General features: G+C 47.1%; 1 protein-coding gene across 4 annotated transcripts; it reads left to right on the forward strand.

Moving 5' to 3' along the window:
* Positions 1-7,523: 7,523 nt before the first annotated feature.
* On the forward strand, positions 7,524-14,302 carry LOC105039474 (transcription factor bHLH48). 4 transcript variants are annotated; one of them, XM_010915634.4, is made up of 7 exons: positions 7,526-8,490; positions 8,570-8,722; positions 8,827-8,892; positions 10,405-10,473; positions 10,728-10,802; positions 11,425-11,650; positions 14,071-14,302. In XM_010915634.4, the coding sequence occupies exons 1-7, from the start codon at positions 7,936-7,938 to the stop codon at positions 14,109-14,111; spliced, it is 1,185 nt and encodes a 394-aa protein (XP_010913936.1). In that variant the 5' UTR covers positions 7,526-7,935; the 3' UTR covers positions 14,112-14,302. The 4 variants fall into 4 exon arrangements, with proteins under 4 accessions (XP_029118663.1, XP_010913936.1, XP_010913938.1 ...); XM_010915636.4 differs by lacking the exon at positions 14,071-14,302 and adding an exon at positions 12,806-13,005; XM_010915635.4 differs by having other exon boundaries at positions 7,529-8,490; positions 14,074-14,302.
* The last annotated feature ends 2,546 nt before the right edge of the window (positions 14,303-16,848 follow it).

Genomic DNA, 16,848 nt, shown 5'->3' on the forward strand with positions numbered 1-16,848 from the left:
CTCCTCTTGTCTCTAACGCGGCCGTGGGCGTACGTATAGGCGTTGCTGGGCCCTTCCCACCTTCCGATCTAAAGAGAGCCGGGCCTTCGACTTTGCTCGAGTCAGGGCGAGGTTCTCCTTTTATCCCTAACAGGACTGTGGGGGCACGTATGGGCGTTGTAGGGCCTCTCCCCCCATCCGGTCTAAAAGAAACCGGGCCTTCGACTTTGCTCAAGTTAGGGCGAGGTTCTCCTCCTATCCCTAACAGGGCTGTGGGGGCGTGTATGGGCATTGTAGGGCCTCTCCCCCCATCCGGTCTAAAGAAAACTGGGCCTTGACTTTGCTCAAGTTAGGGCGAGGTTCTCCTCTTGTCCCTAACAGGGCTGTGGGGGCGCGTATGGGCGTTGTAGGGCCTCTCCCCCCATCCGATCTAAAGGGAATCGGGCCTTCGACTTTGCTCAAGTTAGGGCGAGGTTCTCCTCCTGTCCCTAACAGGGCTGTGGGGGCGCGTATGGGTGTTGTAAGGCCTCTCTCCCCATCCGATCTAAAGGGAACCGGGCCTTCGACTTTGCTTAAGTTAGGGCGAGGTTCTCCTCCTGTCCCTAACAGGGCTGTGGGGGCGCATATGGGCGTTGCAGGGCCTCTCCCCCCATTCGATCTAAAGGAAATCGGGCCTTCGATTTTGTCGAGACGAGGTTTCCCTCTTGCTTCTGATACAATTTGTTCGGAGTGTCCGTGGATGTAGGATAGTGCCAAAGACATGTAGATATACAACTTTTAGTTAAAATGAAGTTATTGGTAGTACATTCGTAAGTTCTCCGAGCTTCATGGTCGCGGGAGGTCAGCTCCTCTGAGCTCCTTAAGATAATAAGTTTCGGGTCGGACTACTTCTTTGACCTTATACGGGCCTTCCCAGTTAGGGACGAGCTTCCCTCGATCCTAGGATTGCGAGACAGCGGCTCGTCGAAGTACTAGATCTCTTACTCTAAAGACTTTGTTCTTGACCCGGGCGTTGTAGTATCGAGCGACTTTCTGTCTGTAGGCTGCCATTCAAACCTGAGCTATCTCCCATCTTTCTTCCAGCAGGTCGAGGTTGGCTTTAAGACTTCGTGAATTTTGATGTTCGTCGAATGCTACGACTCGCGCCGACGGGAGTTTAAGTTCAATTGGGATGACGGCCTCTGTACCGAAGGCCAAAGCAAAGGGGGTTTCCCCTGTGGATAGCCTCTGGGTAGTTCGATACGCCCACAGCACATGATAAAGTTTGTCCGCCCAAGTTCCCTTCGCCTTTTCGAGCCTTATCTTAATCCCCTGCAAAAGGGTTCTGTTAGTCACCTCAGCCTCGCCGTTCGCCTGAGGATGGGCTATCGATGTGAAGTTGTGGGAGATGTTTAAATCTTCACAGAATTTGACAAATTTTGCTCTCGCAAATTATCGTCCATTATCAGTGATTAGGGTCCTAAGCAGATCGAACCTACACACGATCGACTTCCAGACGAAATCTTGCACTTTTGCTTCTGTGATTTTTGCTAGTGGTTCGGCTTCAACCCATTTGGTGAAGTAGTCGATCGCTACAAGGAGAAACTTTCTCTGCCCAGGCACCATAGGAAAGGGGCCAAAGATGTCCATTCTCCACTGTGCAAAAGGCCATGGGGCGCTCAGGGGTGTGAGCTCGGTGGCGGGCTATCTCTGGACGTTAGCATATCTCTGGCATCGATCGTACTTTCTGACATATTCAATCGAATCATGATGCATTGTCGGTCAATAATACCCTTGGCGGAGCAACTTGTGGGATAAAGATCTAGCCCCCAAATAGTTTCCGCAGATTCCTTCATGCACTTCCCACAGGGCGTAGTCAGCTTCCGAAGGCTGGAGACATTTTAAGAGGGGCAAGGAGTACGATCTCTTGTACAATTTTCCTCATAAAGGATGTATCGGGAGGCTTGGTTTCGGAGCTTCCGAGCTTCTTTCGCATCCTAGGGGAGAACTCCATCTCTGAGATAGATTATCAGTGGGTCGATCCAGCTGGGCTCGTGGTCAATTTTCATCACGGGCCGTGACTCTTCTGTACTCGGACGCTTTAGAACTTCAAAGAGAACGCCTTTGGGTAGTTCGGCCGGAGCCAGCGTTGCCAGCTTGGAGAGAAGGTCAGCCCTGATATTTTTCAACCTTGGGATCTGTCTGATGTTGAAGCTGCTAAAGGCGGGGACGAGCTCCTTTACTCTTTCAAGGTATTTGGCCATACTGTCCTCCCGCGCTTCGTAACTTCCGCTGACTTGTCCCACTACTAGTTGAGAGTTGCTGTGGACCCGGAGCTAGTCTATTCTCAGCTCTTTGGCGATTCTTAGTCCTGCAATCAGAGCTTCATATTCCGCTCCATTGTTTGTTGCGGGAACTCAAAACGCAGAGCATACTCCCGATGATTCCCTCCGGGCTGACCAAGATCAGGCCTAACCTGCGCCTGACATGTTGGAAGATCTGTCCACATAGAGGGCCCAAAAGCGATCAGAGGGATCCGCTTCCTCTTTGGGGGAGTTCGGTCGGGACTTCAGGTCATCAATTTTGCTTTGTTCAGGTTCAGCCTCCTCTGGGATAGTACACTCCACTATGAAATCTGTCAGTATTTGGGCCTTCACTGCTGGCGTGGGTCGATAGTTGATGTCGAATTCTGTGAGCTCGATTGCCCACTTTACCATCCTCCCAGAGGCGTCCGCCCGATGCAAAATCGTTTTGATCGGTTGGTCGGTGAGCAGCATCACGGTGTATCTTTGAAAGTAGGGCTGGAGTCTTCGGACTGCAATCAACAAGGCGTAAGTCAGTTTTTCTAATTTGATGTACCTGATCTCGGCATCCCTCAATGCGCGGTTGACGTAGTAGATCGGTCGTTGGACTTTCGCTTCTTCTTTGACAAGGACGGCCGCGAGAGCCATGGGAGAGACTATCAGGTATAGAAATAGCTCCTCCCCAGGCTCGACTTTGCCAACAGCGGGGGTGAGCTGAGGTAGTTCCTTAGTTCTTCGAACGCCTGTTGGCACTCAGAGGTCCAACAGAAGTTCTTTGGTTGCTTGAGGGTTTGAAAGAAGGGTAAGCACCGTTCGACCGACCTTGCGACGAAGTGATTCAGAGCCGCTATCCTCTCCGTGAGGCACTGAACCTCTTTTATCGATTTTGGGGCGGCCATCTCCTGGATGGCATGAATTTTCTCTGGATTGGCCTCGATCCCGCACCCCGACACCATGAAGCCCAGAAACTTTCCCGAGGTTACTCCGAAAGCGCATTTAGTTGGGTTCAGTTTCATTCTATATTTTCGGAGAGCGTCGAAGGTCTCCTCGAGGTCGGTGACGTGATCTCTGGAAGATTTGCTCTTTACGAGCATATCGTCCACGTAGACCTCCATGTTACGGCCGATCTGCTCCTTCAAGATTTTGTTCACCAATCGTTAGTAGGTTGTGCCCGCATTTTTGAGGCGAAAGGCATGACCCTGTAACAGTAAAGGCCATGATCAGTGATGAAAGCTGTCTTTTCTTCGTCTTCCGGCATCATTCTGATTTGGTTATAGCCGGAGAACGCATCCATGAAGGTGAGGAGCTCATGGTCCGAGGTCGCGTCCACCAGTTGATCGATTCTGGGAAGGAGGTAGCTGTCCTTTGGACAAGCCTTATTCAGTTTTTGAAATCTATGCACGTCCTCCACTTGCCGTTTACTTTTTTGACTAGGACAACGTTAGAAATCCAATCAGGATAATTGATTTCCTTAATGAATCCGGCTTTAAGGAGCTTGTCCACTTCCTCGGCTATCGCCTTCTGTCTTTCCGGTGCGTGATCTCGATTTTTTCTTTCGTCGGTCGATGCTTTGGATCGACGGCCAGGCGATGCTCCATGACTTCCGTGTCAATCCCCGACATGTCTGCCGGAACCCAGGTGAAAACGTCCGCATTCTTTCATAGAAAATCAATGAGGCGCGTCCGCACCTCCTCCCCCAGGTTGGAGCCGATCATCGCTACATGCTCCGCGTTTCCGTCATTCAAAGGGATTGGTACCAGATCTTCAATTGGGGCGCCCCTCTCTTCGGTGAGGTCATCGCGAGCATCCAATCCATCAACGGGACAGGGGTCAAATTGGTCGCTTATTTGCAAGGCTATGTTATAGCAGTGCCTGGCCAGGGCTTGGTCTCCCCGGACCTCTCCTATCCCCTGGTTGGTAGAGAATTTCAACTTCAGATGGTAAGTTGATACGACGGCTCGGAGAACATTGAGGCCAGGTCGGCCGAGGATTGCATTGTAGACTGACGGTGCCTTCACCACCAAGAAATTCACCAGTGTCCTGGATTGCCTTGGATATCGACCTGCGGCCACAGTCAAAGTTATTATTCCTTCCGTCGGAACAGTGTTGCCGGTAAACCCTACCAGAGGGGAGCTAATCGGTCTCAAATGGCCGTCAAGGATAGACATTCTTGAAAAGGCATCATAGAACAAGATGTCGGCCGAGCTTCCATTGTCGACAAGAATGCGACGGACGTCGTAATTTGCTATATTCATGAAAACCACGACCGCATCGTTATGAGGGAATTGGACTCTCTGGGCGTCTTCTTCAGTGAAGGTTATGGGCTCTTCAGTCTTTTGCGCTTAGGGGGTACGGCCGGTATGTTGGTTGCTTCCTGCCGGGATCCTCCCGAGATGGCGTTGGCGAAATCCGTCGGAGATCGATTGTCCGACCACTCCATGCCGGCGACCATTGCCGGAGGATGCAGGGCCCGGGAAACCAGAGGTGGGACGGGGCCCGAGATATGGCTGCGGAGGCCGTGGGTAGCCGTGCGGATGCTTCGTGAGAAGACATCGGGCGAGGATCCAGTGGGGGAAAGGAGGAGCGGGTGTCGGAGAAGATGACCGGAGGCAGCTCCATTGAGCGCTCCTTTAAGAACAAGGGTACTGCGAAGACAAGGGCCCTTCCTCTAGCACCAATCCTGTTGGTGCAAAAATCTGCCTGCACTGGAGAAGCTGGAGTCGAGGGAGTCACGGTCGCCGTCGAGACCTGCAAAAGAAGTCTAAACCAGAGGTGGGGTTGTTCCGGCAAGGCCCTCCGACGCTCAAATCAGTTCTCTGCCTTAACAAGAATGGAGTGCTCGAACGAAAATTTTAGCAGAGTTTTTAAGTAAAAATGAGAGCTTATAGAATAACGTATCTGGATTCCCTTTTTATAGACGGAGGGGGCAACAAATTGATAGTGACGCCTGTAACCGTCTGGTCATGGGCCGCCCAGAGTCAGGAGGAATTTATTGTGAAGGATAGTGGAGCGGGATCGTGGCTATCGCCGTGGCTCGCCACGTGGAATCAGTTACGGGGAGTGGAGTGGCATCCGCTGTCGTGACTCGTCAGGGAGTGGTGGAATCGCACAGAATCCGCCGCAGGGAGTGGAGCAGAATCGTGGCTGTTAATACGGCCTGTCAGGGAGTAATGGAGCTGTGCAGGGTCCGCCGCAGGGAGTGGAGCAGTGTTGTCCGTTACTGTGGCCTGCCAGGGGTCCAGACTTATCGGTCGAAGTTCGATTGGAGTCGGTAGCGAGGTCCGGTACCCGTAGGAGTTTGGGCGAGGTCTTCCCGCTGTCGGAATAGAAGACGGAGTCTGACTCTCGTAGAAGTCCGGACATAGTCTACTTGCAGTTGGGGTCGTAGGCGGAGTCCGGCTCCCGTAGGAGTCTGGGCGGAGTCTTCCTGCAATTGAAATCAAAGGCGAAGTCTGGCTCCCGTAGGAGTCCGGACGGAGCTTACCAGCAGTTGAAGTTGGTGACGGAGCCCGGCTCCCATAGGAGTCTGGGCGTAGTCTTCCTTGCAGTAGAAGTCAGATGCGAAGTCCGACTCCCGTAGGAGTCCGGACGGAGCTTACCAGCAGTTGAAGTTGGTGACGAAGCCCGGCTCCCGTAGGAGTCCGGGCGGAGTCTTCCTTGCAGTAGAAGTCAGGTGCGAAGTTCGGCTCCCGTAGGAGTCCGGACGGAGCTTACCAGCAGTTAAAATTGGTGACGGAGTCTGGCTCCTGTAGGAGTCCGGACGGAGTCTTCCTTGCAGTAGAAGTTGGTGACGGAGCCCGGCTCCCGTAGGAGTCCGGGCGGAGTCTTCCTGCAGTTGAAGCTGATGACGGAGCCCGGCTCCCGTAGGAGTCCGGGCGGAGTCTTCCTGCAGTTGAAGTTGGTGACAGAGCCCGGCTCCCGTAGGAGTCCGGGCGGAGTCTTCCTGCAGTTAAAGTCAGGTGCGAAGTTCAGCTCCCGTAGGAGTCCGACGGAGCTTACCAGCAGTTGAAGTTGGTGACGGAGCCTGGCTCCCGTAGGAGTCCGGACAGAGTCTTCCTGCAGTTGAAGTTGGTGACGGAGCCCGGCTCCCGTAGGAGTCCGGGCGGAGTCTTCCTGCAGTTGAAGTTGGTGACGGAGCCCGGCTCCCGTAGGAGTCCGGGTGGAGTCTTCCTGCAGTTGAAGTCAGGTGCAAGTCTGGCTCCCGTAGGAGTCCGGACGGAGCTTACCAGCAGTTGAAGTTGGTGACGGAGCCCGGCTCCCGTAGGAGTCCGGGCGGAGTCTTTCTGCAGTTGAAGTTGGTGATGGAGCCCGGCTCCCGTAGGAGTCCGGGCGGGGTCTTCCTGCAGTTGAAGTTGGTGATGGAGCCCAGCTCCCATAGGAGTCCGGGCGGAGTCTTCCTTGCAGTAGAAGTCAGGTGCGAAGTCCGACTCCCGTAGGAGTCCGGACGGAGCTTACCAGTAGTTGAAGTTGGTGATGGAGCCCGACTCCCGTAGGAGTCCGGACGGAGTCTTCCTTGCAGTAGAAGTCAGGTGCGAAGTCCGGCTCTCGTAGGAGTCCGGACGGAGCTTACCAGTAGTTGAAGTTGGTGACGGAGCCCGGCTCCCGTAGGAGTCCGGGTGGAGTCTTCCTTGCAGTAGAAGTTGGTGACGGAGCCCGGCTCCCGTAGGAGTCCGGGCGGAGTCTTCCTGCAGTTGAAGTTGGTGACGGAGCCCGACTCCCATAGGAGTCCGGGCGGAGTCTTCCTGCAGTTGAAGTTGGTGACGGAGCCCGGCTCCCGTAGGAGTCCGGACGGAGTCTTCCTGCAGTTAAAGTCAGGTGCGAAGTCCGGCTCCCGTAGGAGTCCGGACGGAGCTTACCAGCAGTTGAAGTTGGTGACGGAGCCCGGCTCCCGTAGGAATCCGGGCGGAGTCTTCCTGCAGTTGAAGTTGGTGACGGAGCCCGGCTCCCGTAGGAGTCCGGGCGGAGTCTTCCTGCAGTTAAAGTCAGGTGCAAAGTCTGGCTTCCGTAGGAGTCCGGACGGAGCTTACCAGCAGTTGAAGTTGGTGACGGATCCCGGCTCCCATGCGGTCCTTATTAACTGAAATAAAATAGCAATTCGTACCCAAGACAAAAAACAAAGAATGCAAGGGTGTAGCTTGCAAACCTGTAGACTGCTGTATGTAAAAAGTAAAACTCGTTCTTAACCTCACCGCAGGTAACCATATTCGTCTATTTCCAATTTCTCTCGCTCCAATCTTTTTCACACGGTTTGCAGAGGTTGCTTTCAGTGAGCGGCTCTTTCCGGCAGTAAAAACCGCAGCGAGAAAAAGGTGAGAGACAGGGACGGAGAGCTCTTCTCTTCTCTTATCTTCTTTATATAATGCTCTGGATCTCCACTTAGAGGCCCTTCCTCTGCCGCTTTGCTTGCGAGAGCGGTTTCCCAATCCCAGGAGCCCGGTTTCTCCGTAGTTTACGGGGTTTCCAACGCGATTCCCAGCTTCCGTCGCAAGAATTCGAGGTCGCTCCTCTCTCGCCAGGTTTCTGATCGCTTCTAGGAGCCGTTCCAAGTTTCATCTCCTGAATCCGAGAAGAATTAGTTCGATCTCTCTGAAGTTTAAAGGGTCTGGAGATTTTGAAGGAATTTGGGGAATTGACGCTGGATTTAGGGAGAAACTGCTTGGTTTTGAGGTGATCCATGGAACCCACGCGAAGCTCAGACGCCGGATCTGGAAATTCCGGCACGTACACGCCGGAAATCGCGGAATCCATCCGGTTCGAGGAGGAGATCCAGAGCCTGATGAGGGAGAACACGATGCACCCTGGCCTTGAGCCCCCGCCGGTGGGTGGCGGCGGCAGCTCCTTCACTGCCCTCCTCGGCCTCCCGGCCAACCAGGCCGTGGAGCTCCTGCACGAGCCGGAGTCCGAAGAGTCCCCGGCGGTCGCCATAGCGTCGGCTTCCGGCGGAGAGATGTGGCGGTTCCGGCTGAGGGATCCCAAGGCCCTGACTCTCCCCTCCGGCTGCTCCCCGACCTTCCCTTCCAACGCAGCCCTCGTGGAGCGGGCGGCGAGGCTCTCCGTCTTCGCCACCGAGGACTCGCCGGAGGCGGCCTCCGTCCCATCCCACTCCGGCGATCGCTCCACGAAGCCCAAAGCGGAGCCCGCGGACTCCGACTCCCAGCCGATCTGCCCAATCCCCGGCGAGCGGCCGCAGCGGCCGGCGAAGAGGAAAGAGGCGGACAAGGGCAACAAGGTAAGGAAGAGTTTAAGGGTTTTCATTTCTGGTAACTGGGTTTCGGAGGCGAAGTGCTTGCATCTCTGGAATTTCGCAGGTGAAAGGACCCGCGAAGAAGACCAAGAGCGCGGAGGAGGGGAGCGCAAAGGGTGCCGAGGAGAACACCTCCGGCTCCGGAGAGAAGCTTCCCTACGTGCACGTCCGAGCACGTCGAGGCCAAGCAACGGATAGCCACAGCCTCGCGGAGCGAGTAATCCCCTTGATTAGCGGAATTAATTAAACCATCTCCTCCCCAGATTATTTTAAAATAAAGTACTAATGTTGCACTTAAATTAATTATTATTTATTTTTCAGGCGAGGAGGGAAAAAATAAATGCACGGATGAAGCTCCTCCAAGAGCTGGTCCCCGGGTGCAGCAAGGTTAGTTCTCGCTTTCCTCTAGGTTTGATATAATTACTCCCCTCTATGAATCAACTCTCTCCTATTCCGTGTTGTTAGAAATCAAGCACGATCACAGCGTCGGAGCAGTAGATTATTAAAGAAGGAAGTGCAACTAAAGGTCCTCCTTTATGTTTCTGTAAATTTGTTGTGGATTTTGGGGATGAGTTGTTAAGCCGGTGGTTGGACGGTCCAGATCAAATGGAGCGATCCATTCTTGTTGCGTATAACTATTTAAAAAGATATGATTTGGCCGGTCGCAGTAAGGTAGTGGGGTAAGAATTATTTTTATTCGAGGAACTTTAGGACGTCTTGTAAACATTGAGGATGACTTGGCCCAGTTATAGTATCTTTTATCTTTTCGTAATCTTTTTGTGGACTGGTCGGGATCAAATGGAGCCACGTGAGTCGTGGATCCTGCTAGGCCTACCCAACGAACGGTTGGCTTGGTTCGCAAGCTTCGATGTCGGGCCTTAAAATTGGAATCGGTGGCTGGAAACGAAGCGCAAGTAGAGACGATAGTGTGATCTGGGGGCTCTTTTTGGGTAGTCTTTTTCGGATTTGAGAAAAGTTTATCCTTTCGTTGCCACAAGTGACAGAAACAGCTCCTTCCTGCGAACCATTTTGAAATGAAATTTGTACGTCACCCCCGAAGCTGATTAAATTTTAAAAGATGAAATAATGTATAGTCTTTATCATATATATATATATTAATTATATTATATTATTAATGTATGATATTTTTATATTTTTATAATTAAAATTTATTTATACAAATAGTTGAGAATATGAAATAATTTAAAAAATTTAAATAAATATTTTTTTATTATTTAAATATAATTTTTTTTCAATCAAATTAAATTTAAAAAAAATTATTTTCATATATTCGACCTCACGTAACACGCAGGCCTCGATTAGTTTAAGTTTTATATACAAGTCAGACTTCTTTTCTACGATTGTTCCACCGATGCTTCTGTTATTATTTATGGGTTTCGCGCCAACAAATTAGTAAGCTTGATTGGTAATCTAGTTAAACGCGTGGCTGGTACATGAAAATAGAAACACAGATACGTGCTGCTGGAGACTTCGTCTCGTTCGCTGGTGTTTTGTGCTTGAAATGTGTTAAAGTAAGCGACATTTTATGTCTTATTAATCGCTTTTGTCAGTCTTTATCGAAATTTGTAATTGTTTTTTAAAACATTAACAGCTTGTGGATTTGAAATTACTTGAGTTGTGGTCAAGCCCAATTTGAATTTAACACACGTTCGGATTGAGCGCGGGTACAGGATCTTTGCCAGATTGTCCACAACTGCTAAATTGACTGTCAGTTTGATCTTTCTCTTTTTTTGCACATTAATCATCTTATTGTAATTTTTCCGATTTTCTGAAAGTTGTTTGGATTTGACCTGCCATGAGAGCATAACTCGTAGTTGACGGAGAAAAAAAAAAAAGAAAGCTATTGTCAGTCTTGCCAATTTGCAATTTGTGTTGCAGATATCGGGTACGGCCCTAGTGCTGGATGAAATCATCAACCACGTACAGTCCCTCCAACGACAGGTTGAGGTACGTATTTACGGCCCCACTGCCACCCACAACTTCTCTCCCTTCCGATTGATCACACCATCGCTTTACCAAAAAGCCCACCTCCTCAGACCATCGTGTAAATTGCTAAAATCCCTGTTGGTGCGATGGGGCGGGCTTCGTCAATCGTCCATGTCTCCGGTTTTTCTTAATTTTTTATTGAATGATAAATGATTGACTGTATTATTATCAATATTGAATAATAACAATAACTTTCCTTTTTTTAATTACTCCAGGTCTTGTCCATGAGGCTGGCAGCGGTGAACCCCAGGATAGACTTTAGCGGCCTCGACAGCTTTCTATCGGCGGAGGTAACGCCTCGGTTCCCGTTGTCCCTGCTCTGAATCCCATGCCGCCATCTGAAAATAATAATAAATAAATCAATCAATCACGATGCAAGTGTGCTAGCAAGCTCACAGCAGCACCTGTAATTTAATTGGACGGAAGGAAGGCCGACCGTGGAACGGACGGCGCTCTCACTACTCGAAACTTCCACGGCCGGCCGATCTTACTACCCGAAACCGTAACTCTTTTCCCTTCTTTCCGCTGGAGAGCAGATTGCTCGGCTATGTTATTACCTTCTAAATTACAACTCGGGCCAGCACAGCGTTTTAGGGATTCAGGTCCGTAGTGTCTTGCCAACTAAGGGAATCGGTTCTTCAAATCTGAAACCCGAAACAGCTGGCGTAAGAAAATTATAATACATGTTTGACCTTGTATTGTTTTTCACGAGTTTCCCATGTTGCCGATGACCGCGCATTCCCCCCACCATATTTCTTTCTCATCCTGCGGATATTTTAATCCTAAATCCATTTCCACAATGGAATCCATTAGCGACTTTTCTTTATTTCCGTGCTTAAAAAAAAAAAAAAAAAAAAAAAAAGGAAGGAAAAAAAAGCATAACCACTGGCGTTTTTGGTGGTTGGCATACAGTGTGGACGGGTGACGGTGGGTGACGGACGATGTGGGGGTGGAATGGAGCAGTCTGCGTGGATGGAAGCGACGGCGGTGAACGAGGGTCGACGGCAGCAACAGCAGATCTGGCACGTCGATTCGGTGCACCCGCATCCCACGCCGTCGGTGTGGGAAAGGGTCGACTCGCCCCACCTCTTTATCAACCCAGGGACCTCGCTTTTCGGCTATGACCCCTCCAATTCCGGTATGCATCATCATCATTCCCCCGGGGGACCGCCCGCTTGTCTTTCTTGTTATATTATATTGTTCATGGTCGTCTGGTGAATATAACAGGGTAGAACATTATTCGGTTGAGATTTTTTGAGTACTAAATAGTAGTAGCGGAAATAGGGAAATGAGACGTAAAACTGGGAAATCTATAGAATTTATTCAGAGAGAACTGGTTTCGGACAACCGGAGATCCGCTGCCCTACGAATCCTCACCGCAGCGGTCACGATTGGTTGGCGTGGGGCGTGACCTTTGCCGTGTGGGGCCCGAGGCTATAAATGATTGCTTGCAGCAACGAGACTGTCGCATCTACTCGTCCCACCGCAATTCAAAACCCCCGGTGGTCCCTCCCGCCATCTCTTGCACAACTGTCTTTTGTTGCCGAGTATGAGTCCATTTCTCTCCCCTTTGAGGTGTTATTTTCATGTTCCAAACCCACAATTCCTCCATCAACTGTTTCCAGTGCTATGCACTTTGCTTGTACGTATTAACTCTCGCTATCTCATTGGATCTGGCACTTATAAACTGCTTATCTTAGGCCAGCTGTTGTAACACTGAGGTTGGTGCCAACCAGCTCACATGCGAGTCTGGTTATCACTGTTGTAATCTATCTGGTCCCCAATACTGATGGCCTAGGGCCAGCTCTTTGGACCATTTACAACCCCAGTTGCTTTCAGTAGATACTGTCATGAAAGATGAGTTTGAGTCTTACCTTGAATTTGAGGAGTTTACATCTGCATTTAGCATCCTGGGCCCCTTGCTTAGCACCTAGTGCTCCTGAGAAACCTTTTGTTGGACATTTGCTTCTGCAGACGCTCTAGTAAATTTTTAGGCTTACTTTTAGGCACCCGAAAAGTTAGGGAGTGGTTTCCAATACTTCTTTGAGAGGGCCCACAAAAAAACTGTAGATTGAAAGATCCGTTCATATAATGCTTATAATCCCTGTTGTAAGGCGACCTCAATTTAACATCTTCACTCAAACGGTACTTCTCTAGTTACTGTCATCTATAGCGTTAGAGGCTGACCACAATCGAGTAAAGAGAGGGAAACTTAGCAACCTACAATACATACTATTTTTCATTTTAGATTCCTTTTCACCTACCAACAATTGAATCTGAACCTTTGATTCAGGAAAAAGAAGAAGAAGAAGAAGATGAAGAATAGTTGGTCCTGAACTGAAAAGGCACCACATGCTTAGTATGTTAACCTAAGGGGAGTATGATGGACAATGAAAATACCTTTGGCTCCAAGGAGGTGACTTGGATTTAAGATGATTAATTGTAGTATGTAACGACTCAAAGAATATTTATAAGATCTTTTTCTTTTTTGTATCTTTCCCTCAAATCTTCTCTACCACTGTTTTCACATTGAAGACTGCTAGGAAAAATGCTATTCAGCAGAAATTCTTGAAACAAACTAGCCTTCCAGATATCCTCCAAAAGAAAGAAAGAGAGAAAGAAAAAAATCAAAAGAAGAGAGAGAGCCTTCTAGGTCACCCAGCTAGCACTAATCCTAATATGACTCAAACATGCACTTCCTGGGCCTGATGATGGCTTTAGAAAGAGCATAGGTGCAGTGCATTTTTCAGCCTAGATATCTATGGTGATGACCATTTCTGAAAAGAAGTTCGAGTCTCTGTCACCCCATGGTACATATTAACTTCAAGTGTTTCAGCAATTTAATTGAGCAGCCAGATTGATGTGCCGATTCATAAAACCTAGTGTGGACCCAAACTATATGGGGACCAGATTTAAGAACTGCTGCTGCTGTATGTATGGCTACGTGATGCCTATAGTGAATTATTGCTGGTGCTGCTTGCCTGAGTAATAGGGCCTTCGTTGCTCAATTCATCAATTATCTTTGTGGTCCCGTACCAGATACTACATCTATTCAACTTTTTAAATAGAGAATCAGCTTGGAATGAAATGGGGAATAAGACTAGCTTGCTTACTGGCATTAATTCTGTCCCTTAAGATGTCTGTAACCATATAATCAATGATGTTATGACACTGGTTGTTGCCTGTTAAGTTTATAGCAATCTCAAACTTATAATTATACCTCAAGTCCTGCTACCATATCATCATGAAATTTGATCTGATGATGTTTATATATATGAGTATCTCTACAAAGTTAATATTCGATCATGTGATGGCCTTGGATCTTATAGCTCAACCCCTCCCTTCCTCTGTGAGAAAAAAACCAGCCACCTACACACCCAAATGTCTCATGGTGATTTCATACTGTATAAAGAAATTTGTGTAGAGATATTCATAAACATAAGATTTCTTTTAATTTATTAATGTTTAGTCATTGCACTTCATTGGATCCGTTTTGGGATATAAACCTTGAAATGCTTGGCTAACTTGTTCCATGTTCTGTTTCTGTTGTTTCTTAAGTAGCATCGCTGCACTCCAACCAGTTAAAGACGGAACTCTGAAAGTTGCAGTGGTGGTTGCCGCCATATTATCAGCATGCTCGTGATGTACATAGCAAGGATACTATTGTTAGGTTGGGTAGAGTGGAAAATGAGAGCATTAACTCTACATTCTTTAGAGTTACTAGCTCTCTGCTCGTTAGTTGCTGAATACGATAAAACCATATTTTCTTATATGATCTCCTTGTTACTTAGTCTTGTTTTCAGTAATCTCAAATGAACAGCATACGCACATGCACCCCCAAGATTGCAATTTAAACAAAACTCCGAGTCTCCATGAATACAATACAGGGCATCATCATCTTCAACATGGGTAGTGTGGCTTTCTCCAGAAAAAGGCAATATAGTTTGGTAATCATTGGGTGATCTAGATCAGGGAACCAACATCATGAGTTTCTGATTTTAAACTTCCTGTCGCTGAAAAAATGGAGATCGTATTTGCATTTTGATGCAAGAACCTACAAATTTATATAAACTGTGGCATATAGAACAAGCTATAGTAATTACTGTCTGTGGTAGTTTTCATCAAAAAAAATATTGTTAGTGGTAGTTATTTGACTGTTTCTTGTCTCACCAGTTGAATGCTTTCTCAGCAGTTGCATACCTGTTTAGTTGTATGTGGGAACGAGATAGATTTTTACTAATTCCAAATTTAATGCTTTGAGCTAGGACTGTAAACGGGTCAGATTTAGAATGTATCTTTGCTATATCCATATTTGAACTTGACAAGAAAATTGAATTTGGATTTGGATTCAGATCCATTAAAATGAATAAAATCCAAGTTTGCATCCCAACTTGATTAATAATCTGATCAATAGTTTTTTAGGTTCAACTTAGCATATGATTTTAGTGTACCAACTAGTTAAGCATTAGCAGTCCTTCATATATGGTGAACTTGTGGCAGATTGTAATGGAAAAGGAGCACGATATAGAAATTGAATAATTGAATATCTCAAAGAAATCAATAATTTTTATAACGTATTTAAGTTTGTACATATGTTTAGTTTGCTTGAACCATAACAAACGAACCGTGGGCTAGAATCTTGAAATTGACACTGCAATGGGCGATTGTTTGAAAAACATGCATGAGAAAAATAATTTGGTTGGAGTATCAAGTTTTCAGGTATCATGTTTACCCTTACTTCCGGCTTGTAATGGCTGGTGAGATCTACTCTTTCAATTTTAATCTTTGATCAAGCGAAAGTTATCTAAGAAGAAAAGGAATACCATTCATGCTTTTTTGTATATTTTATTTTATATATTTATGGAGAACAAGATGCCATGGTGGCATGTCCAAATAAATGAAATTTGATGGCAAAATCTCCAGCGTATAATGACATTTACAAGCAAAAATAAATACAATGATGAGAACTGCCAGTGGTCATGATTTACATGTTTTTTCATGCGGCAACCACATCAGGACCAATTTATTTTCTCCACAAGCAATACTTCACTAATTTCTTATAGCTGTGGTTGTAATCCCGATGAGCAATTTTTTCATTGATCATCAATAGCATAACTGTATGAGCAACATGTGAACTCTGAACAGTATTACTGAATGCTGGAGAGTGGGAAGCACTTTCTGACAGTGCACATTCTGATACACCTCCATGATCATTCAAATCTGATGAACGGACTAACCATTTGACCGGTCTAGGATAGCACAGTGAAAGGAAGAAGCCACCGGCTTATTTAACCTTTCCAGTTTACGGTGCAAAGCAAACGGTGCATCATAGAATTCACTGTACTTTCACAACGGCTGTTTTACTGAAGTCTCTCATAGGCAGGGAAACAGGAATCTGGTATTGGAGATCGCATTGACGTGGAAAGATAAAAAGATGCAGAGGTAAACATTCCCGTGGTCAGAGGGGCTTGTTAAAGACCAGGCTGCGGACATGGACCGCTCCCTAATATATATATATATATATATATTTTTTTTTAAGCCCATTCTTCATTTTCTTGTTTTTATACTTTTGTTGGGAAAGTAAATATTAAAACAAGTTCGATGTGATTTCAAATATTTTCCAGCAAAATATTGACCACTCATCCGAAAATTTCAGCCTAAGCACACTACCCTTTATAGACACATAAAGTGCAAAGTTTCATATCTGATGAAAAATAGGGTGAAGTGCCAAAAGTAGCAGCACCAAAATACTAGTTCGGATATGGCATACGGCAAGAGGTAGCCGAGAATGAACGCATGTAAAAGTTACACAGAGAATGCTTACAGCTGCTGTTAACCTCAAACCAGTTTATTAAGATAATGAAAATCCTCTATGATGAGAGTAATATACACATGAAGACCCCAGATATATTCAACCCCTTGGAAAGAGTTAGCCTGGACATTGGACTGTAGAGGAAACATCCTGCTCTCTTGTTCATCATGATAGATGACAAATAATTGCTGGTTTCTGATGGTGCTCCTCGGGTAATTTTTAATCAACCATTGGTGAAATGTTCCTTTAAAATCACATGAGCTTCCAAAGGTTTTGCAAATCATCATATCGTCCATGATATAATTTTTGGCAGAAAAAATAATTGGAACTGAAGACGAAAAATTGGCATCAGCCTAGTGCTAGGATACCTAAGTTCCAAAATACAGTAAAAGGAAGAATGATTAAATAAGGAAATATGGAAGACTAGATGTATGTTAGGGCTCTATAGTTAGTCTGCACCTTAATTTTACAGAATTCCAGCCATGGCATTCTCAGATATCTCGATAATCAACAACAATCCTGTT

Source organism: Elaeis guineensis, chromosome 1 (genome assembly GCF_000442705.2).
Source record: "Elaeis guineensis isolate ETL-2024a chromosome 1, EG11, whole genome shotgun sequence".
Classification (NCBI taxonomy): domain Eukaryota; kingdom Viridiplantae; phylum Streptophyta; class Magnoliopsida; order Arecales; family Arecaceae; genus Elaeis; species Elaeis guineensis.

Coding starts and splice junctions, on each gene's coding strand:
- LOC105039474 (XM_010915634.4), top strand. CDS start 7,936: ATGGAACCCACGCGAAGCTCAGACGCCGGATCTGGAAATTCCGGCACG. Junction 10,474..10,727: donor CCCTCCAACGACAGGTTGAG/GTACGTATTTAC, acceptor TAATTACTCCAG/GTCTTGTCCATGAGGCTGGC. Junction 11,651..14,070: donor CTATGACCCCTCCAATTCCG/GTATGCATCATC, acceptor TTGTTTCTTAAG/TAGCATCGCTGCACTCCAAC.